Source organism: Homalodisca vitripennis, chromosome 5, assembly GCF_021130785.1.
Source record: "Homalodisca vitripennis isolate AUS2020 chromosome 5, UT_GWSS_2.1, whole genome shotgun sequence".
Lineage (NCBI taxonomy): Eukaryota > Metazoa > Arthropoda > Insecta > Hemiptera > Cicadellidae > Homalodisca > Homalodisca vitripennis.
Genome location: NC_060211.1, coordinates 106,629,594 through 106,652,862, shown reverse-complemented (window position 1 = coordinate 106,652,862; position 23,269 = coordinate 106,629,594). Strand labels below are relative to the sequence as shown.

Here is a 23,269-nt window from a genome sequence, read left to right as displayed (position 1 = left end):
CGCTCCGAAATGAAATTCTATCAATTTGGAAGCAATCAATTTGAGGAATTAAAAAAAAAACTTTGAAGTTATTAGGAGCTAGAAGATCGGGTGATAATGCACAATGCACGGTACAAATATTGTACTTTGAGGTGGCATGAGATACTATGAAGCCTGCATGAGTATTACCTTACTCACCCTGAAAAAAATAACTCGGTCAAGTGGAAGGTTGAGGTCGGGCTAGCTAGTATGATGAAAGGCAGTGGCACTTTCTAGTGGCAGTGTGTGAGTATAGTAGTAAGCCAGAGAAGAGAAGCGGAACAGTAGGTTTTCCTGTTCCTGATTGGTTTTTATACAAAATTCCTGATTCAGGATACAAATTGACATAAGGTTTGTAAATATGTTAAATGTATAAGTTAATTGAATTGGAAATTTTTTGTTATAAAAATTGAGCCTTTAAGATATTTTAAAATTATGAATTAAAATTAGACATTTACGGTAGGTTTCAAGGAATAATATTCTAACCTTCTAGGGATTGGCCGAAAATAGACTAGACTTAGAGGATAATTGAAAGGGTTTAGTTCAGGCATTTTAAATAGTTTCATTGTGGAACTCTACAGTATCTATGGTTATGGACATAATATTTGTTTAATTTAATACCATTCACTTTCATGTAATGCATGTATAAGATGTACATTGATTGTTATTTGAAATATACATACTGAATAATACATTATTGTATTTTACTTTGCTGCAATAAAATATTTACATTTAATTTCATCCTTAGTGCCCACAATATTTTTGTTAGCTAAGATGGACAGAGTATGATACAGCACATCCGGATTTTATATTGCTTATTACAATCATCGAATAACAGAACTATCAATCGATTTCAACTTATATAAAATAGGCTACTAAATTAAAGTCACATTACAAATTAGTAGAAATATTTTAGACAAGTATGTAATGTCATAAATAATAAAAAAAATCCATAACCATTAATCAAACAAAAATTTAAAGGCAGGTGACAGGAAAAATATCATGTGAATAGTAAAGAATATGTAACATCAAAACAAACATCTTGAAACGGAGGAAGGCACAGTGTCTTTTAGTGTTGTTTTGTATAGTTTTCTAAATGTAACCATCTTTTTTATTTACAAGAAGTTGCTAGTAGAACAAATTCTGTTTAGAATATGAAAATGTGTCTAAAGTTGGTGCAGATGATTAAATGTATTGTTCAAATTAATTATTATTGGTTTATTATATCAGTGGCAAATTTGTTTCTCAAAATTTTTTATTTTCCTGATTCTTTTATTATGGATTCTCTATGAGTATACTTTAACAAAACTCCAATTGAAAAATTTAAAAGCCATATATTTTATTTGTCAGCCACTTTAAAATGGTGATTTCATGAATGTAATGAAAAAATGGGGTTTGTAGAAAATGTTATTGTGAAATCATTTTTTAAGATATCAGAATAATTTAAAAAAACTAGTGAAATGAAATATGCCTTTATTTAAGAGGCGGAGTTAGGGCTATTTAGCCCTCTCTACCACTCAACCTCACATAATATACAGATATATATGTACATTGAATGTTGACCTTAACTAATAACAAATTGAATTTTAAATTAAAATAAATGCTTAAAACTTAACCAAAATATATAAGCCTACATATTATGTAATAATTAAATATAAAATTGATCAGCTTAATATGTAGAAACATTACAACAAAGTTAAATTAAAACTTAAATTAACAGTTTACTTTTTAAAGAATTTATCGTTATTGCTACATTCATTCTCTCAAACACACAGCCTGACCACAAGCATGCCACGAGCACCGCCACCCGTCATCCCTACAGACCGCCCAGCAACAAGTCCTTGACCTTTGCACCAAAACGAGCTCGACCTTCTATAATACGGATATTATCAGGAAGAGAGTTCCAGAGGTGACATGCCTGAACAGTGAACGACTTACTAAAGAAGTTCGATCGTAGTGTATTCAGTATGAAATGACTTTCGAAAAGACATAAGTTTAATTTTCCTATCATGAAGAAAGTCAGTCAAACTCTTTGTCTAAAACCTCTGCAAGAATGTCCTTAATTTTTAAGACTATAATGTTTTATGAAGGAAAAGAGACTCACTAATAACATTTTATTTCTGTGTTAAGTACTCTTAATACTACCAGCACAGCATTAGTCTTGATAGTAAACTCCTTTTTTTCTTCAGCCTTTAAAAGATGGCCTAAAACACTTTAATGCCAATTTTTATTGGTTAATATCTGAAAAGGGACTGAATGAAAACAAGTGAAAATTGTATAAAATGTTATTTTTACTAATAAGAATATCCCACATAAAATTATGACAGACCCAGCTATGTTTTAAATTATAGAGCTATGAATTTAAATTAAAACACTATCTTATTAATACACTTATACAATGCTAAATTAGCAAATATAGGCATAATATGATTTCAATTGTCAAAGTTAAATGATGCTTAAATTTATAAATTATTATTTAGAGTTTTAAATCATTAACTTAGTCTATATTTAAATGAGTTGAATACTCAATACTTGAGTTGAAAATGTTCATGTATTAAAAATATATTTTAGTATATTATACAAGTATATTGTTTAAGTTAAAACCCGTTGTCAAATGTCAACTGATACATTAGTTCTTATGTTGCATTCAAATTAATATGAGTTCTACAAGTTTGGACTAAAACTTATGTCTAACTCTTCCATCTGCAACTGATTTTTTTCAAGCGGAGTTTTGTTAAAGTTCTCTACTCATAGAGAATCCATAATAAAAGAGTCAGGAAAATTAAAAAAAAATTGAGCAACACTGACTGAGTGATTTGAATTGGATTGACCCTAAAGAATTAAATATAGTTTGATAATTGTGATATAAAAAACCGGGGTAAAATTTTTAACTCCATAATTTATTTTTTTGTATATGTAGTAAAACTGTATATGTAGTAGTTATTGGGTTATGCTAGGAACCAGTAGAAATTGTTGGTTTTACCTGTTTGCGAATTTAAATCTGTAACTTTTTAATTTATTGTGCTAGAGACATAATTTGTGTTGTGTGTTGCTCTATTAGAACCATAGTTTAAAGAAAAAATGTAGCCTATCAGAAATTTATTTGACAAAAAAAGTTTAAATTAAAATTGATTTTTTGTAAGTGTGATTTGATAATCTTAATTTTTTTTAACATATTAAAAGCTTAAACTAAGGGATTTTTTTCAAATAACTACTACTTCTAAACCATGGAAAAAATGTCAATGCCCTACCTTGAGAAGTATTGAAGTTACAGCCATTTGGGATAAGTTTAAATTTTAGGTTTTGCATAGGCTTTTTTGGTAAAAGTCATAAGCTAATCACTTTCCTTGAGGAGTATCACTCTATACACAGTTTTTCTTATTGCAAATAACACAGATCAAACAAATTGGATAAAATCGATCATATTCATACGTCTAGGCTTGTATTTTGGGAAAAAATATTTACTTATGGTTTGCCACGTTCTTCATGAAACGAAAAATTGTCGTCAAAGCCACTGTTCATAGTTCGATTGACAATATTTCACAATTTTTCAGGACCAATAGGCCTACCCTGATTAGTTTGAGAAGCAATAGGTAAAACTGTAGAAATCCCTCTAGGGCTAGGAGTAGAACTTACATTATGAGAAGATTCAGGACCAATAAAGTTAATGTAAGGGTCGTGTTTGGCCTAGGCTGGTCATTATGTATAATCAAAGCATTCCTACTTACTATTCCAATACCCTCATCGGATTCATCATTATCTGTACCTGGGACTAAATCGTGATCTTCATCAGTGTCATCCACGAGTTCCTCACCTAAATCATTGTCACTCAGATTCATTTATATTTTCTAGAAAATATAAGTGAATCTGTCGGATGACTATAAAGTGACGTGAAACATTAATGTGTAATACTTTCTGTTCAAAAGATGTGTATTGCTTTGATCTTGACTTTGACTTTTTTAACTACAAAGTAATAAACTCTAACCTTTTTTATCTTGATTTGTTTACAGTACATATTGAAAAAACTTACACTGTGTTTATACTAATATGTTTCTGTGTACTTGGATATACATAAAAATTATAAATCGCAAAGTTTTTTTACATTCATTACATAAACTGGTTAGTAAGCCATACTTATTATACATACCATATACTTGGCTAAGTGGACTAAGTGTATCAACTCAGTCATTAAAAGAATCAAATAATCTGAATTGCACCACCACTACTAAGTACTCCACACGTCTATTATTATAAGTGTTATCTCACTTGTGTATTACCATTAATGGTATTTCTTGTAAAAAAATGGAGATTGTGACAACAATATGATCAATATATTTATTAAATTTATTGATTACAAAAATATGTTTTTACAACAGAATGACTTTTGATGTAACTCTACTTTTTAATACAAGGGCTATTCAGAAAGTAAGAAACTTTTTGGAATTTAAAAATACCAAGTACAGGAAAAATATTTTATTATATACAAGTGAAAGAAGGACTAAAGTACTACTTTTCTACAAATTAACCCTACAAATTCAGGCACTTATCATACTTACTTGATGTCTTCATCGATGACTGGAATTCCAGATAGATTGCGTCAGTTTGGTTGATCCCGGAAGGTGGGACTAGAAGAGTGGCGTCGCATCCAGCTCAGTGAGTGAATAGAGAGGCCTTTCTATTAATTTGTTGTAGATTTCACTTCTGAACTTTAAACTGTTCAACGCTTTTTTCTCTTCAGGTAGGCTGTTAAATAGTTTCAATGCTTCTACGGGGAAACACTTTTGGGACTTTGACAGTCTACATTTCGGGATATTCAACGCTTTTGCTCCTCTGGTGTTGTAGTTGTGAACGTCTTGTCTTTGAGTAAAATTCTGCTGGTTATTCTTTACGTACAACAACGAGTTTAAGACGTACTGCCCATATACTGTCAAAATTCCCAGTCGTCTGAAGATCGGACGACAGTGGTCCAGGTGTTTGGCAGATGTTAGGGTGCGCATAGCCTTCTTCTGGAGCAGCAATACCTCACCACACATAGGGGCATGTCCCCAGAGAAGCAATCCGTAGGACAGGAGGCTGTGAAAAAGTGCATGGTACACAATTTCAAGGTATATCTCCGTAATTACATATTTGAGTTTCCAGAGAATGAAAACTACCATGGAGAGCTTTGTGCAGATTTGCATTATATGCTGATTCCAATCCAGCTTAGGATCAAGCCAAAAACCAAGTAGCTTAACAGCCTCCACATTATCTTCCGGGTTTGTCCGCTTCAAAGTGCACAAGATCTGCTGGGTTTTATCTTCGTTTAATTTAAGCTTGTTTGCTGCAAACCACATTTTCGCCACAGAGAGTAGATCTTCGGCATCTCTGAGAATTTCATCTGTGCACCTTCCTCTTGAGACCAGTGTGGTATCATCGGCAAAAAGTAATGCCTGGCCGTTTAGTCTGAGGTCGTTAACTAGGACGATGAACAGCAATGGTCCTAGTACGGAGCCCTGTGGGACGCCGTGCATAATTTCCCTGCTACTAGATGTTGCGCCACTGATGGAGACTATCTGGCATCTGTTTTCCAAGTAGTTTTCCAGGGTCTGTAGAGCAATTTCCTTTATTCCATACTTCTTCATCTTATCAAGTAGGATTCTATGAGGCACACAGTCGAAGGCCTTACTCAGATCGCATAGCGTTAAGGCCAGCGAATCCCCATCCTCAAAGGCCCTGATAATTTCAGCAGACAAAGACAGAAGAGCAGTGGTGGTAGAGCGGTCTCTTCTGAAGCCATGTTGGTGATCTCCCAACAGGTGAGATTCAAAGAAATTTGTCAATTGAGTTTTTAGAATTGTTTCTAGCACCTTTTTATCGGGAGGACAGAGATAGGCCTGTAGTTTGCAATGTCATAGCGGTAGACAAGCTTTGAAATTCATGTGTCATAGCATTCTGCCACCTGTGATCTCAGCCACTTAATGATGCATATCTGGAGCTCCTTATCAATATCAAACCAGTGTGTTGCTAGCCAGGCCTTCATTTTTAAAACAAGTGAAAATCAATTGGAGCAAGATCAGGACTGTAGTAGGGATGAAAAAAAAAACTTCCCAGTTGAAGAAGTTCAAGAGTTCTTGTGTACGGTTTGCCGTGTGAGGCCGGGCATTATCATGCAAAAGCAACATTTTTTATAAAAATTTTCCTCTGTGCTTGTTTTGGATAGCACTTTTAAGGTTTTGTATTGTTTGGCAATTCTAGTGAGTACTTTACATAGATGTACTCATAAAATTACTTTGATGTAACTAAAATATAATTTTTTTGCCTAATGGAATAAGTTATCTTTAAATGTCAAATGAATAACTGATGCAAAGCTAATGAAATATTGCTATTCTTTAGGTTCATTGCTGAAAAGATATCCAGGGAATAATATGGCTGAATTTACACCAGTAACCCATGTAATATTTGATTTGGATGGCCTCTTAATAGGTAAGTTGTGTACAACATTTCCCAATTTTAAAGGATTAACATAATTTGTGCATATACAATATAATATAGTGTACGAATTTATATAACCTTTTGTATGAAAACTCAAACAGAAATTTAGTACAATATGTCATTAAATAATGAATAACTATATTAAAACGAAATGTTTTGTAGAATTCAGTCTGCAGCTTATTTCATTATCGAAATTTCCTGCAGACAGATAGACACAGACAATGATACAAAATAGAAATAGATAGAAAAGAAATATTTACATTCTACCAAAAAAGAAAGAAATTATGTCGGCCTACTGAGTGATAGGCTGTCTTGTAAAAATGCCCTCAAGTTTTCCAATAAAAAAATCAAGGCCATGTGTTTTAATGCAGTTAAGTAGTTCATTTTGAATATACACTGAGGGTCAGATTATCACTAAAGAATATTACTTAGTTCGACATCACAAACGAGGTTCAGTGTGGCGAAAACATCCTGACTTTTGGACTATAAAATGTTGTCACTTTAATCAGGCTAATGTTTCAGCACGTTCTTTACATGTTTTCCAAAACTTTACAAAACACAGCATCCTTATATTATATCAGGTTCCGTATTCGACTGATGCAGTGATATAGGTCGTTAAGTACCCACTGTGAAGGTAAATATAAATTGAGCATTTACCCAATGGTCATATAAATTTCAAAAACAAGAGTTTTTTTACTTTTTAAACAACACATTTTGCTGCGTTGATGAAGTGTTGAGCAAACAAGGAGGTGAAACACAGCCATATGATGTCTTAAATTGAAATTAGCTTGAAATTAGCTTAAATTGAAATTTCCTAAAAAAGGAAAAATTATGCCCAGATATTTTTGAGTGTTTATACATTTTTCCATTGCTATTGTCTTTCTTAGTTCTTTAAATGGTTTTTAATTTTTTTTTCTTGATGTAAAATAAAATGTTGGTAAGAACAATTTGTATTGTTTTAATATATGCTGATAGGGTTGGTAACATTTCATTGCAGTGTTATTGGACCTTTACATAGCAAAATACCTGAAAGATTGAACTAAAACCTCGTTTGTTGCAAGGTAGGAGTTCGCCACTCACAGACAGAAGAAGAATTTTGCAATTAATTGACCCTATGGAAGCAAGATATATAAAATTTAAATTTTATAGATTAATTCATTCCCGATATATCACCCTGCTCAACCAAATCCCTCACAGAGACATACTCCATCATTGAACTTTATCTTGTTATAATAGTAAAAAATACCATTTCAACTTTGGTTCAGAAAAATTTTCATATTATACATTTTCTGATTGTGATAATTAAAGTTCCACATGTATCTTGATTTTTCCATGTACACATCTTAACATGGTTTATATTTTTCTTCTATATGTATATGTTTATACAAATTGTTGTATTTTAATTACAAGGGTACTTTAAAGACATGATGTAAAGACACTTTTAACACAAAATTATAACATAAACTGACAAAACTGAGTATCAAAAGAGCCCAATAGAATGTAACTAAGTCTTACCTATCAAATGTCAAATAACTGTACTCATTTGTGAAGGAAACAGGATTTTTCCAGAGATTTGCCATCGTTCAGTGATACAAAAAATCAGTAACACTACGTTTCGAGATCAGCAATCTGATCTCTTCTTCAGGTAAATTACTAACCTAACACATAATTACAAACTAGGTTAAAATAAACAAATTATACCAGAGTGTTGTGACTTGTGTAAGTCAGGAATCACAACCACCATGTGTGTCAATTTCACTAACTCTAAAACATGCACTTAATAAAAAACTAAACACAACGCTGGTTATTAAAACTGAACTACAGAATACAGGTTACAATAGGTCTGCATTCGCCTACTAACATGACATAGGTGTACACACCACAAAGGTAATACACTACATACAACACAATATTCAAAAATCTAAATTTTCAGTAGGCCAAATAGTAACAATATATTAAATTAGAGGCCATGAAAGAGTGCAATTGACGGTGACCAATAAAATGGACAGACCGTCGCGACAAGTCATCTGCTGCACGGCACAGCACCCTTGGTCGCACAGCGGGGACCAAGAAGTGTGGACAACATCGCACAGTCCTCGTTGACTGATTCAGTTAATCTTCAATGTCATGATCCGGTACAAGACGTCTATCGGTGTGGTATCTATGAACAATTGGTGTTTGGATGCTCCTGGATTTTCTTCTTCTCCCGTTCTCTAGCTATCTATGTATCTCCATTGCCCAGAAGTCTTTCTCATATTTTCTTGTCTGTTTCTTACCTTTATAATTAACAGTGCTTACATGTATTTATGATTTGGACAATATTACACTATACAAAAATTTCACAAACTATTGTACATTATTTTATTGTATTGTATAACACTATAAAGCAATAATGACACACTTTGTTACACTATTTACAAGTATACATGATTTAAACAACATTAATCAATACAAAAAAGTCTCATAATAGGAGGTGCACTGTGAAAAACATTGTGTAAACGAGTTGTGTGAGAAGGCGCACTGGAAGATTTAAACTGGGTCCGCATTGCAAGACACACTGCCGCTAACGGAATAGAGGTGTAAGAAATATTATAATACAAAGAGTTTACCTGAAATTCGGTTTAATTAAAGACAATTGAGCTACTATAAAAAAGGATAAAACAAAGCTGAGTTACAACAATTTCATAAAAATATTCTAATAAACAAAACTGTTAATTTAGAAAATAAAACATATGATAAAAAATTAACGGGCACACTAACTAAGGTGAACTTCTGAGGTGCGCAAAAGGTCCTTGAGGCTTAAATGCATGCCAATAGGCTGCCCTTTAGAAGAACTTTGGTTCCTGATATTGTATGAGTCCATTAAAAGGTACTCAGAAGGAGGAAGCTCATGGTTCTCTAATTAAGAAAATATTCATATTTATTGAGGATCCGATCTAAAAGAATGTGATACTCCCTCTACAGGGCTAAAAAGTCCTGCTAACAAATTTCAGCAGCTGCAATATATTATTACATGTATTTTCTAGTACTGATTCAAATAGGCATTAATTTAATTAACAATTTAATTGTTACCCTGTGATTGTTATAGTGAAAGTGTTCATTGCATATATTGTATGTTTAAGATAAATAAATGATCTGGGATCATGAATCTAATCGCATTTGTTTTCCAGATTCAGAAACAATCTACAAGAAAAGTTTGGATTTACTATTGGAAAAGTATGGCAAAGTGTACACAGATGAAGTTAGGCTCAAGGTCATGGGTACAAAAGAACAGGATACTGTCAGAATATTGGTGGAAGAGCTGAAACTACCAGTGGATGTAGAAGAATTTAATAAAGAATACATGAATTGTATAGTACCAACCCTTTCAGATGTGGAGCTAAAACCAGGTATGTAACAAGTGGAGAATGTCTTGCTTCTATGAAATATTCTTCCAACCATTCCGATTCAAAGGTTAAATAGATAACCAACAGGGTGTCCTTTCATTGTAATTTCTGTGGGCTGGATATGTCCTATTTTCATAAATAAATAAACATTTTTCATTGAATTCAGATGACTTCTAAAATTTTTTAGGACATGTTAAAATTGTACCAGGTTTTATTGTAATCAGTTAATAATTACTGTAGTGATATTTTTTTACTCGTAGAGTTATTGTATACATCTCAATAATTTGTACTGTTTTTAAAGAAAGGTTTAATATATATATATATATATACATACCTTGAATCTATAGTTATCATGAATAGTTTTTTAAGTAACATCCATTTTAAATCCTGGCATTCTTTTTCGGAGACTGTGTATAACTATCTGACAGCCTATACTAGGTGGTATCAGAAAGTTCCCTAACTAGGTCTGCTATTTTTTGTTTTCTTACCTGGGCTAATATTGGCTGTTATCCCCTTAGAAATAAGCTCCATTTGAGTTGATAAAACAAACTTAGCATTTTTTCCATGAGTGGAAAGTGTCAAAAAATTGCCATTCCAGAAAGCTGACAAAAACTTCCTGTGATTTTTTTTTGTACGTCTTCAACACCGTCAAAACAGTATCCTTTCATATGCTTTTTCATTTATGGAAAGAGAGAAAAGTTACAAACGGCTAAACCTGGTGAATATGCATTATGTGGAACGGTAGCCGTGCTGTTTTGGTCAAAAACTGTGTTGTTTTTATGGAAGCGTGAGCTGGAGTGTTGTCGTGATGCAGAAGCCAGTTGTCTTTCCACAAATAGGGCCTTTTTTGACGCACATTTTCCCTCAAACAACTTAAAACATCACAATAAAAATCAGAGTTCACTGTAACTGCAGGTGGCAAAAACTCATGTTTTTTAATGTCAAAAAAACCACAAGCATTGTTTTTGTTGCACTTCTCACTTGTCTTACTTTTTTCGGTCCTGGTGATTGTGGACTTTCCACACTGATAACTTCTGTTGTGTTTCTGGATCATAGTTATAAAACCAACTTTCATCTCGAATTATGATCCTGGGTATGAATATGGGGTCACTTTCAGATGTCTCTTTCAGTTCACTGCACACATCAACAAGTCACTGTTTGTAATCAACAGTCAAAAGCCGGGGCACAAATTTTGTAGCAACTCGATGCATGTGTAGAGTTTCGGTTAAAATTTCTTGACAGCTTCCATAGCTAATACTGACACCATTACATAAGTCATTTATTGTCTGACGATGGTCTTCATGAATGAGGTGCCGAGTGTTTCTAACAATTTTATCTGTTGTACTTGTGGAAGGCAGTCCTGATCAATGATCATCTTTAATTGAAGTCCTGCCAGCCTCGAAACCAGTGTACCACTAAAAAACCTGTGTTCTGCTCAGTGAACGTTCTTCAAAAACTTCTTGAAGCATTCCAAAAGTTTCCGTTGGTTATTTCTTAAGTTTGAAGCAAAACTAAATGCAAGCCCATTGCTCGAATTTGTCAGCCATCAGCCATCGCAAAAAACCACTACATAATAACACACAACAACAAAGCACAAGTTGTAGATATAACCTTACCACTCATAACAACGAAACTCTGCAGAATGACTCTGTGCTATTGCAGGAGAAGCTATTACCTTGCAGAGACAACGCCGGCTTTTACAGCCCAAAAAATATGGCATGTAAAGTCCAGGTACTTTCTGATACCATCTCTTACTTGAAAGTCTATTTTGTCTTTACATCAATCAAAAAAATTTTCAAGCTGGGACACAATATTTCTAGAGGATCAGGGTATTTAATGTCTAAGTGTGGTCACCTGGCTTTACAGCAAGCAGCACCAACAATCTTTGTTGTTTGAAAACGTTTTTCACCTATGACAGGTTAAATTGTGAATGGAAAATAAACATTGTAATATGAACTCATTGGTTATAAATTCTAAAAGTTATTAAACTCTTTATACTTTTATCAGGAAACGCTTAGTAAGAGTGCTTATTGGAGTACCTAAATTAATATTAGTGTTATCTAAAGATAACGTTGTAATCTAAATCCAATGTATTATTATTAGTGTACATGCAATATACATCACTAATATATTATTGTTATAATTTTATGATAAGATAATTTTTTTAATTTTAAATGTACAGAATGTTTATAAGGGGAATATGATTTAACAACTCATTTCTTATCACTGTAAGGGATTACAGTTTGAGAATTTTTTATGCAGGAATACTAAATTACTTAAATGTTGGACGATGTTCAATGTGTACAGTAATGGCCTGATTAGATGTTCAGAGTTTAGATATCTATGAATGTTCAATATATTCGTTTTACACAGAACCCTGTTATCATACATAATATGTGTCAAATGAAGTTGCAAAACCATGTTATTCCTGTAGCACAATTCCAATTTAAATTTACTTTCAAATTGATCTTTTCATAAAACATGGTAGGCCTAATCAAATATATACAGCACTTTACCAATACCAAATATCTGTAAAAATCCTGTTAACCATTAAATCTTTAATAATTGTGAAAATTAAACTCTAACCAAAGAAAACTCATTATCATAGAAGGATAGACTGTTACCAAATAATTGAAATAGTATTACATTTTAGGAGCAGAGAAATTAGTCCACCATTTCCACAAAAATGGTGTGCCATTGGCAATGGCAACAAGCAGTGGCATTGAATCATGTGAGATAAAACTGAAGAGGTTCTCAGAGCTTAAGTCCTGCTTTCACCACATAGTGATGGGCAGTTCTGACAAAGAGGTTGTCAACGGTAAACCTGCCCCTGATATCTTCTTTTTGGCTGCTAAACGGTTTCCTGATAATCCAAGTCCGAACAAGGTAAGAATCCCCATGGCCTCTCCCTCTACCATTAGCATAGTAGATGTGTGTGTGTGTGATAGGTAGGAATTTAAAAATAAGTTACAAAAATATTTTTGTTACTAGAATTCTGACTAAAGAACAATTTATAGTGAAAATAATATAATATAACTGTAAAATAAATAATATATAAATCAAATAATGTTAAAGTAACATTAAAAGGTGATCTTTTAATGATATTGTAATTATTTTATTATTTTACAGTGCTTAGTGTTTGAAGACTCTTACAATGGTGTCTTAGCTGCTAGGGCGGCCGGCATGCAAGTGGTGATGGTTCCAGAGGCATTGGTGTCTGAAGAGAAGCGAAAAAAAGCAACTATAGTGTATGAATCCTTAGAAGATTTTGTACCTGAAATCTTCGGGCTTCCTTCATATGAAAAATAATTTTAAGTTAATGTAGTATCCATTTGATAAAATCAACTGTGTACTGGCACAATAAACTCTAAGAGGGCTATTTCATCCATATACAGCAAGACTGTGATAATTCAAATTGTGGCAGTCATGATTTATTAGTCATTAACAATTTGTTAGAAGTTGTTAGACATTACGGTTACCATATGCTTGCTGAATGCATTTTTTATTACATATTTTTATTATAAAACAGACAGTTTGGTATTCTTCTTGACTTGATCATTGGTGTACCATACTCAGTAACATCGTTATTAAGATTGTATCTGTAACCATAATACAGTAAATCCTAGTATTAAAACAAACTGGGTAATTCAAATGTCTTCAATAAGAAAATACTGAATTGGAAAAGAAAATACAAACTAATGAAAAGTTTTCAACATTACTTCAATTTTTGAAATACAAAAAAATATTTGTTAAAATAACCAAAAGAGAACTCCCAACCAGTCTAGACCCGAGATAGGTGAAATGTGCAGATGACACCAAAGAATTTTCTGTTTAACACTTTCACTGCTACCAAATATATTGAAACCCATTTAGGATGCTAAACATTTTAGCGTATAGAGAAAACAATGGATGAAGGTCTCTGATCGGAGATGACTGTGCCCGGAGAAAGTACAGTGGATCTCCATTCGGAGAAGTTAGCAGTGAATGTAACCACAGTTTAGTTACATTCACTGCTAACATCTCCGATCGGAGAAGGCAGTATCCAAAGAAAGTTCGGCGCATCTCCATTTGGAGACTTAAGCAGTGAATGTAACTAAACTGTGGTTACACCTTGAACATTTTAGAGCCGGAGCTAGAAGAAGGCACTTATTATTTTATGATAATGAAATAAATGAATGACTGATAAAATGGCCAGCTTCCCTGCACCCAGCTCTCCTTTTACTAGTTGTACTACTGATGTACATATGACATGCAGTGAAATGGAATTTGCATTTTTCCAAATTGAGTTTTTTATAGTTAACTAATTAATTATAATACAGTTTTGAGCTTTGAAATTAAATAAGTTATTTGATTAAAGATGTTTTCCATCAAATAATATAATAACTTAATAAAAATCTCTTTTGTGTAGACCTTTTGATATTCAAAATCAACTTTAAAAATTCAAATGTGTTTATTAGTTGTAGAGATGCTTGTGCACATCTCCACATGGACAGCTCAAAGAATCAGACTGTATTCAATAGTGCACAATTAACAAGTTTATTTAAAGTCAAGAACCTGGAAACTAATTTAATCACTCTAATAAAACATTAATCATAATAAATATTAATGATCCTATTTCAAATTTAAACACACCAACTGGGTTTGAAGTATCAATAATCTAAAGAAAAAAGTTGAATATCCTAGCAGTTTTTATAAGTTTTGAACCCTTGACTGATCTTGGAGCAAGCTGTGGGACCGTGTATTGTCCGTACATGCATGTACGCCCAGGTACAAGCTTTAAACGCTGTGAAAATGTACTTACTTTGGGAGCATTTCCTAAAAATCCAACTTATGTAATTTTAATTTGCTTTGAGTTAGAAATATAAAAGTGTTTTTACAGACAACCATTGACCTAAAAATACTTCTTTTAATATTCGTTTTAACAATAAGAGGTTAAAATAAATGTTAACAACAATGCATATCTATTTAGTGGTGATTCTTGAAGAACATTTTTTGCAAAATAAATTAAATTGAGTAATGTGTCAACTGTAATAAACAATATGTCGTATTCATAATTTTTTATGATTTATGTTGATATAAACCATAATTTTGTTATATTCAATAGTATATTAACGAGTTGTCTGACTAGTAACTCCATCATTTGTAACATAACAATTGACTCACGCACATAACAGTGATAACAGTAACAGTTCCTGTTTTGCACAATGGATTTTAATAACAATAATAGAAATGGGTCTCCATATTAGATTATCTTTACTTGTAATGAGCTTAGTTTGTCTGAAACTGAAAGCTTAGTTTGTTTTATTTTCTGTGATATATAATTAAGTTGCGTTTTACATAACTATTATGTTATGATAGCCATTATGCATAAAGTCAAAGTGAACTACAAGTTTCACTATGGTACATGATGTAGTAATGTATACATTACTGTATCTAATGTCACTATGAATTTTAATGTTGGATGGTTCTAAAACTCTCTGAGTTGAAATTATAAATAAATATTTCGAAGTATTATTAATAATATGTGATAACGGAAACGTCAGATGATGATGATGATGATGATGATTAATAATATGTCTATTCTAGGTAACAGTTCAAGGCAGTTGAACAGATGTTTGCAACTCTTGTGTGAAACATACTATTTAACACGAGATTCATGTTCAATAGTATTCAACATGTATTGTGTCAGATACTAATACAACACTACTTCAGTTTGAGAATCTGTATCAAACCACCGTTAGACAAGTTAATAAACCAAGTAAAATTATTTGTAAAAAATTATGCTGTGATAAAAGTTTGAAATGTTTTAAAATGTATATTATATATTGTATATTATATATTGTTATAAATATTTATTTATTTATAAATGTTATTCTTGTTACACTTAACACTTTTAAAATATTAGTCTGTATTGGGTGAAATTAAAACATTTTTATGAGTAGTAATCAAAGTTTTATTTAACCCAGAAGAAACAATCATTGTCTCTTAAAACTGGTACGCTCATTATAATTATCTTTTTAAAGTCTCATAGAACTGTCATATGGACACTGCTTTATTTTTTTGTTTTTGTATATCAAATGATTTTCCAGTTTCTACTCAGTGTTGTAGTGTTTCTAGTACCAACATTTTCATAATTAAATTCTCTAACTAAATAGAGAACTTGTTAAGTTTATCAAAGGAATGTAATAATTTGCTATCATGTGTTTTTGGGGTTATAAATTGAGTTTAATGTTAAAAATAACTTTAAAGCCTTAAAACTAAAAGAAATAATAACAACTTTACCATTTCAACCCAAATATTTTAATTCTGAATTTAATCAGCTATAATTTACCAAAATGTTATACCCTTAGAGGAAGAAATAATAATTTTATAATAAGACAAAATAAAATTATGTGCCAATTTTTAGAAAAATAAATAAAAATACAAATTAGAATAATTTATTAGCTATACAAATATTTAATTCAATCATACACAGGTAAGACATAAATGTTAACACAACATTAATTTCTTAGATATACCTTAAGAGTCTAAGACTGTCCACTTTCTATTCATGAAATCCTGGATAGAGTAAAAAGGATTTTTTTTAACAGAAATTCCTCAAATCTTATCTTAAAGCTAGCATTGTTAAGCTGCCTCATCTCTAGAGAAAGTTAAGGCATTTACTAGACATAATCAGTGGGCTCTTATCACTCTTGTGGAGTCTAGTTTGAGGCTTGTCAACAAAATTCTTAGACTAGTTTCATATGTATGGATCTCATCTCTTTGCTGTATCATGTCTCCATTTTTCTGTACATAAATCTAATATTGGGTAATATTCAAGGAAAATAAGGTTAGTAGTCCAAGATCTTTAAATAAATTTCTGCAGTGTTCAAACCTGCCAACTCTAGCTATAGAACGAATTGCTTTCTTATGAACAAGAAATACATCCTGTGCATGGACTACCTTATGCTATCAACCCATACATCACACAAGATAGGAACAGGCCACAGTAAGCTTGGTGCAGACTATCCTGATCCAACTCACCACACAGACGCTTCAGAGCATAAATACCTCTGCTCAGCTTTTTTGAGGCTAATTATATGTAGTGACCAGTTAAGCGTGAGATCTAAGGTGAATCCTAGAAATTTTGGAATACTATCAACCGGGCCAGATTTCTCTTTAATTCTAAAAAGAACTGTGGAAGTTTTGTCTTCCATTAAAACCAATTCATTAGCAGTCAACCAATCCAATTTTGAACAAAATTTTGCTAATATCAAAGCTTGACTGCTAATCTTCTGTATGTTGATGATGGTAATATCATCTGCTAATCTGCATACAGGATGACGAACGTCGCACATGCGCTGTCATTAAACCATTACTAAAAAAAGTGAAGACTCAAAGATAGGCCCTTGGAGCACTCCAATATTTACAGGTAAAATGCAAGAACCCATATTATTTAAGGAGATATATTGAACTCTATTCCTAAGTAGGATTCAAAAAGTACAAGTGATACATTTTATATTTTAACTTAAAATGAAGAAGCTCATGTGACACACAACAAAGGCCTTGCTGATATCATAGAACATCACTGCAGCATAGGCCTTGTTTTCAAAGGACTCCAAAACTTGTCAACTAAACTAATTAAGGCATATGTTATGGTTTAGGAATGGTGGAGAGCTCTTTCCTAAAACCAAATTGAGAATTGATGATCAACTTGTTTGTTTCTAGGTAATTCATTAGTTGCTTACCTATTATTATTTCCATTACCTTAGAGGAGGAACAAGTGCAATTTATTGGCCTATAGTTGCTTAATTGATCTGTTTTTAATTTTTTTTAAAGATAGGAAGGATTTTTGTTATTTTTAAAACATTAGGAAAATTACCTTGATGTACACACCTATTGACTAAAACAGTACAAAGTAAGCAATGGGTTCTTTAACCAGGGTGTTGGACAAGCCAAAGTGGTCTCTACTTTTTTCACTTTAAATTGCCTAACTACTTTTAAAGCACATTCAATTCAATCAATTCGTTTATTGCCGTTAAATAACATATGTTACAATAGGCTTTGTCACATAAGTCAATTACATTGTAGCACAATGATATAAATAAAATAAAATAGTAGACATTTGACTGCAGTGTAAATTCAATGTAAGATAATTTGTTGTTTAGCAAATGCATTTTTCAGTTGCACATTTTAAACTAAAATCATGTACATTGTCTGGAATCTTAAAATTAGTCAAAAACTGGTTAAGAGTTAATCCTATATTTACATTCCTTGATTTTGGCTTAGCTTCACTTGCCACATTTACAAAAAAAAAGTATTTACATAATCAGGAGTAACAGCATTTAGGCCCACATTACTATTACCTATAGATTTATTTTTATTTACAATATTCCACAAGACTCGAATCTGGTTACTAGATTCATCAATATAGCTTCTGTTTGCTTTCTTTTCAGCTTCTTTGATCTTGTAGTGATACTTGTATTTACAAATCTGTGCTAACACTGATTTATATATTTACAATAATGGAAGGCTTATTAAAAATAATGGGTGGGCCTGACTGTAAATATGTTTGGGAAAACACATTGGGTAGCATTCCTCTTGGCAAGAGAACAGACAGTTTTTGTTCTTTTTCTATTACTGCTGTATATTTATTTATATATATATTTTGAGCGGATACATGTTATTTCAAAACATGGAATCGTCGGACATTAAATTGTTCGCCCATTTGTTTGGTGAGTAACTCTGCAGACAATAATATAGTTTTTGGGTGCTCCCAGGTGAAAAGGATTAAATTCCAACAAATTATTAATGTTCAAGTAGCAAATACTTCTATTATTACTCACCACATCAACTTTCCATGTACTTAAGTACATACATCAATTAAACAGAATAATTAAAGCATACAGATTTGTATATGTGTAGTTTATGTCAATTGAAAGGGATTATTTTTCAATTTTTTCACATTGGCTTTTTTTATACATGACTTGTGTAAGCTTTATGACAATAAACATATTCTTATTCTTATGGATTGCCAATACAGATTAAACAGTGTGAACAACCGATTCTGGTCATTTTTTTGCATGTACAAGGTACAATAATGATATACAGCTGATGGTAAATAAGACTTAAACGGGTAACAATAGGTTAGTTTTTCACAAACATTTGGTATATTTCATAAGAAGTCTTTGCTAGTATGCGATTGAGTTTTATAGAAATTTGATGAAGGACTGGAAACATGAAATAATAAAACAAGTTTGTATAATTTTTAGTATAACACATTAACTTAGGCTACTAGTCACAAAAAAGTTACAACAGTTATGGTTATATTGTTTCGTTTATTAATACAAGCTAACTTAAACATTGAAAGACTACATGGGAATACTAGTTTTATTTCCACTACTTTATGGTGATTTTGTTTCAGAGGCTTAATTCGTGAAAATTACTGAGGCTGTATATAAGTACAAACAAATAAAGAAAAGCTTGTCCTGTGTTGTGTTTCAATAGTTTTAAAAACTCAGTACATGAGTGGATGTGAGTAATACAAATTAGAAATGCAAGTTTGTCAGTTCTTTGAATATTCATTACTAATTCCCCACATGTGTTTGATCTTAACAATAAGGTAGAATTAACAAGACTACAATGATAAAAAAAGGTCCGCAAATATCTACAGCAGTGAGCATGAGCCCCGTCAGTCAAGCTCTCAAGTCTCTAATTCTAAAATTATTATTTTTTATTTATTACTTACTGCCCAATAGTTTGACGGAGTCTATTGTAAGTTGTTATGTTGCTTAATGACTAATAAAGACATTTTGAATCTTGAATGATCTACAATCTAATGTTGTGGAATAAACCAAACAAAACTAAATGTTTTTGTATTAAATATACCACTATCTGTAATAATGTTAATTGAACAACAAGTTATATATTATAAATGTTTCTATCTTACAGATTTCTCTGATTGTAAGACAATCTTTCCAGAGACAGGAGGTGTGAGTGCACCCTTCTGCCAGCACCCATGGCAATGAGTTATTTTATAAATACAACCGGACACAAACTGGTAGATTCGAAATATTTAGTAGCTTGATCAGTGCTAAAATTAATAATTAGTTGACAAGACAAGACTCTCTTTATTCTCATAAACATAAAGATTAGTTATGACTTCAGTGTATTGGTGACCTTGTCATGAGTTTACAGCTTTAATTTGAAGTCTTCTGAATTGTTGTAATAAATACAAATAAATCATTACTGTCAGGAGGACTTGTTTACAAGCATTGTCAAAGTCTAAATTCCGGTTTAATATTATTACATGGCAACCAGTGAATTAATTGAGTATTCTAGGTAGTAAAAGTAATTATTAAACATTATATTGACTAGTTTTTAAAAATACAGTTTTACATTGAGTATTAAAATGTATAATTCACTGTTATTATTTAATTGGCTGAGTTTTAGCAAAGCCTTGTGGGGCTGGAAAAATGTCATTTCTGTCAGCATGACATCTCGAAAACAAACTGACTTATAGACTTGGAATTGTCTATGAACCTTGATTTCTATATGAGGATCACTGATTTCAGTGATGGTGCATGTCACTCAGTGGGATTTGGCTGAATGTTAGCGAATATTTTTACATTGGTCTTATGGGTAACCATGTTGGCAACTTAAAACAACAGAATAAATAAATTTGTAAATAAACTCAATACACACATAAGAGATTCAAACATACAACATGTTAACATAATATGTTGCCTAACTATCTGAACACATAAATAATTTTCTAGTGACTTGATATGTACACTTACTGATATGAGACCCAATTTAATGAACATAAATCTAAATGTATCAAGTGGCGAGATATGTCAAATGAGATTTCATATATAGACTTTAAATTTTACATGAAACTTTATTTCTACAAGAATGAGTACTATGATGCGTAATTTTCATATCAACTTGTTTTATATTTATGTCTATCTGGCTGCAAGGCATCTCTGGAATGAAATGAACTACAGATTTGAAATTTTGAAGTTTCACAGGTTTGAGAGTCAGATTTTTTAAATATATTGATTCTCATGATCCTAAGGTATAATACAATTTCCAACTATTCATTGTTTACTTTTTCAGTGGCAGCTACTAAGGTTAGACGTGATTACTGAAGTCGGTGATTTTCGTTTGTTAAAAAAATTGGATCAAAGAATTTTTGTCAAATTTTGTGTGAAAAATTAAATAAAGTATAACAAAGTGTGGGAAATGTTACTACAGGTCCATGATGAGTCTGCTATGAGTAAAACAAGGATTTATAAGTGGTATAAACGTTTCAAAGATATCCGTGAAGACATTGAAAATGAATAATCCCAGCACATCAACAACCGATGAAAACATGAAAAATTTAAAGAAATGGTGTGAGCAATCGGTGTATTTTGATGAGAGAAATCGCTGATGATGTTCGCATATTGATTTGCTTATACCATGATATTTTTTTTATGTTTTGGGTCTGAAATATGTGGCAGTAAAATTTGTTCCAAAATTGTTGACTTTCGTACAAAAACAGAGGAGAATAGAAAAGTTACTCAGGAGTCACTAAATGAAGTCAACAATGATGCAGAATTTCTGAAATTTGTTATAACAAGTGACGAAACACGAGTTTATGGATATGACGTCAAAACTAAGGCTCAGTCATCCTTTTGGAAGCATTCTGAACCACCAAAGCCGAAAGAGGCTCGACAAGTGCAGTCGAATGTGAAGGCTATGCTCACTGTGTTCTTTGATTTTAATGGCATAATGCATCATTAGTTCTTGCCACAAAGTCAATAAGGAGTACTATCTGTGCTTCAACGCGTGAAGCAGTCTGGAAAAACACGGATTTACGGCATAATAATTTAGGCTTTTACACCATGACAATGCTTGTTCATGAATGTTTGGCCAATAAACAGCACTGTAACAATGTTCCAGGCTCCTTATTCTCCAGATGTGGCTCTGTGAGACTTTTCTTATTTCCAAAAATAAAGAGAATACCTCCATCCAATAATGTTTATATATTATGATTGAATGAGATCTTTATATAAAAGTTCCTGTAATATAAAAAAACACGATAAATTAAAAATAGATACAGACAACTAGAGTCTGTAGTCTTTGACACTATAGCCAGTCAAGATAATACATATTTTATAATTTTAGGTTTGTAAATTATGGTTTTCTTGATTCAAAATATATGGTGAAAGTAAGTTCTAAAACTCCCTAAGAGTGTTCACTTTTGGCTAGTTTATATCTGCCAGTAAAACATATACTTGGTACAGCAAAAACATGTGTCACTTAAATCTGGGCAATGCAACAACTACAAATGTTGAAATCTTACGTTAAAAAGGGCTTATGAATTGCTTAGCTAACTGCAGAGGATGATTGTTGGAGTGGGTGATACTCCCTTAAGCCGCTATTAGCCAAGAGTAACTAGTAATACAACTAGTTATGTTACCAGTTACTGATGGAGTAGCAGATCATTATACTAAATGTATCTAATTAGCTGAAAGCAACTAGTGACACGACGAGTAACTGGTGACAGACTGTTGTCACACACCAGGCAACAATTTGTTGCTCAGAAGTGTTCTAGGGCACTGTTGTAAACACAGCCTATTAGCCAGAGTCACTGGTGACATCACTGTTTCACAGTGCATATGTACATGAGCTTTATTGTTTAATATTCTACTTCAAAATCACTCTGATCTCTGATGATATATACCATTTTGTATTAAGTGCTAGTAGAGAAATAAAATGTGAGAGTTAAAAAAAGCAGAATGAAAAAATAAAATAATTGTCTTAATTTATTGACAATGATGTAAATACAGAAGATTTAATTTTAGAAATGGAGAAAAATCAATCAATTTTGGCACAATGGTTCCAAAGATTTTGTAAAATGTCAGATCCAATATTTTTTCTGACTTTTATTTTGTTCTCTGTCATTAAGGGAACAAAATTACAGAAGTTCTTCGTCCGATACCATTTTTTTCAACTGAAATGTCATACTTAGGTTACCTTGTGAGTTATGTGACTAAAGATGAAGCATAAACACCTTTGACTACCTTGAGCTAATAGCGACTTTGATATTAAAGGTCTTTTCAAGCCTAAACATGAGGAAATATTGTCTCTCCTGTCCTCTTTCACTTGAAGAGGTTGGAACAGAACTAGCCTCCCCTGCTTTCAGGAGTTACCTACTCATGTCAATGGCAGATAGTGCCTATTTTTTTAATTTGGCAGAAATAATTTCCAGATATTGCAATTGTTTACATTTCAAGGCGACTGTGGTTGGTTACATACCACAACGCCATTAACTGTATGATTCACATATTGCAATCCAATTATACCTTCAGTTAGGAACCAGTATTTGATCGTTATCACTTGAACTAGGAGAAACATCATCATTTTGT

General features: G+C 32.1%; 1 protein-coding gene across 1 annotated transcript; it reads left to right on the top strand.

Annotated features, from left to right (window-relative positions):
- Positions 1-213: 213 nt before the first annotated feature.
- On the top strand, positions 214-13,418 carry LOC124362664 (probable pseudouridine-5'-phosphatase). Its single transcript, XM_046817359.1, has 5 exons — positions 214-369; positions 6,391-6,480; positions 9,660-9,878; positions 12,529-12,761; positions 13,005-13,418. The coding sequence occupies exons 2-5, from the start codon at positions 6,423-6,425 to the stop codon at positions 13,182-13,184; spliced, it is 690 nt and encodes a 229-aa protein (XP_046673315.1). The 5' UTR covers positions 214-369; positions 6,391-6,422; the 3' UTR covers positions 13,185-13,418.
- Positions 13,419-23,269: the final 9,851 nt, after the last annotated feature.

Bases quoted from the DNA above. Each gene is read 5' to 3' on its own strand.
- LOC124362664 (XM_046817359.1), top strand. From the start codon at position 6,423: ATGGCTGAATTTACACCAGTAACCCATGTAATATTTGATTTGGATGGC. The intron at 9,879-12,528 runs GTATGTAACAAG...ATTACATTTTAG, and splicing joins AGATGTGGAGCTAAAACCAG to GAGCAGAGAAATTAGTCCAC. The intron at 12,762-13,004 runs GTAAGAATCCCC...ATTATTTTACAG, and splicing joins ATAATCCAAGTCCGAACAAG to TGCTTAGTGTTTGAAGACTC.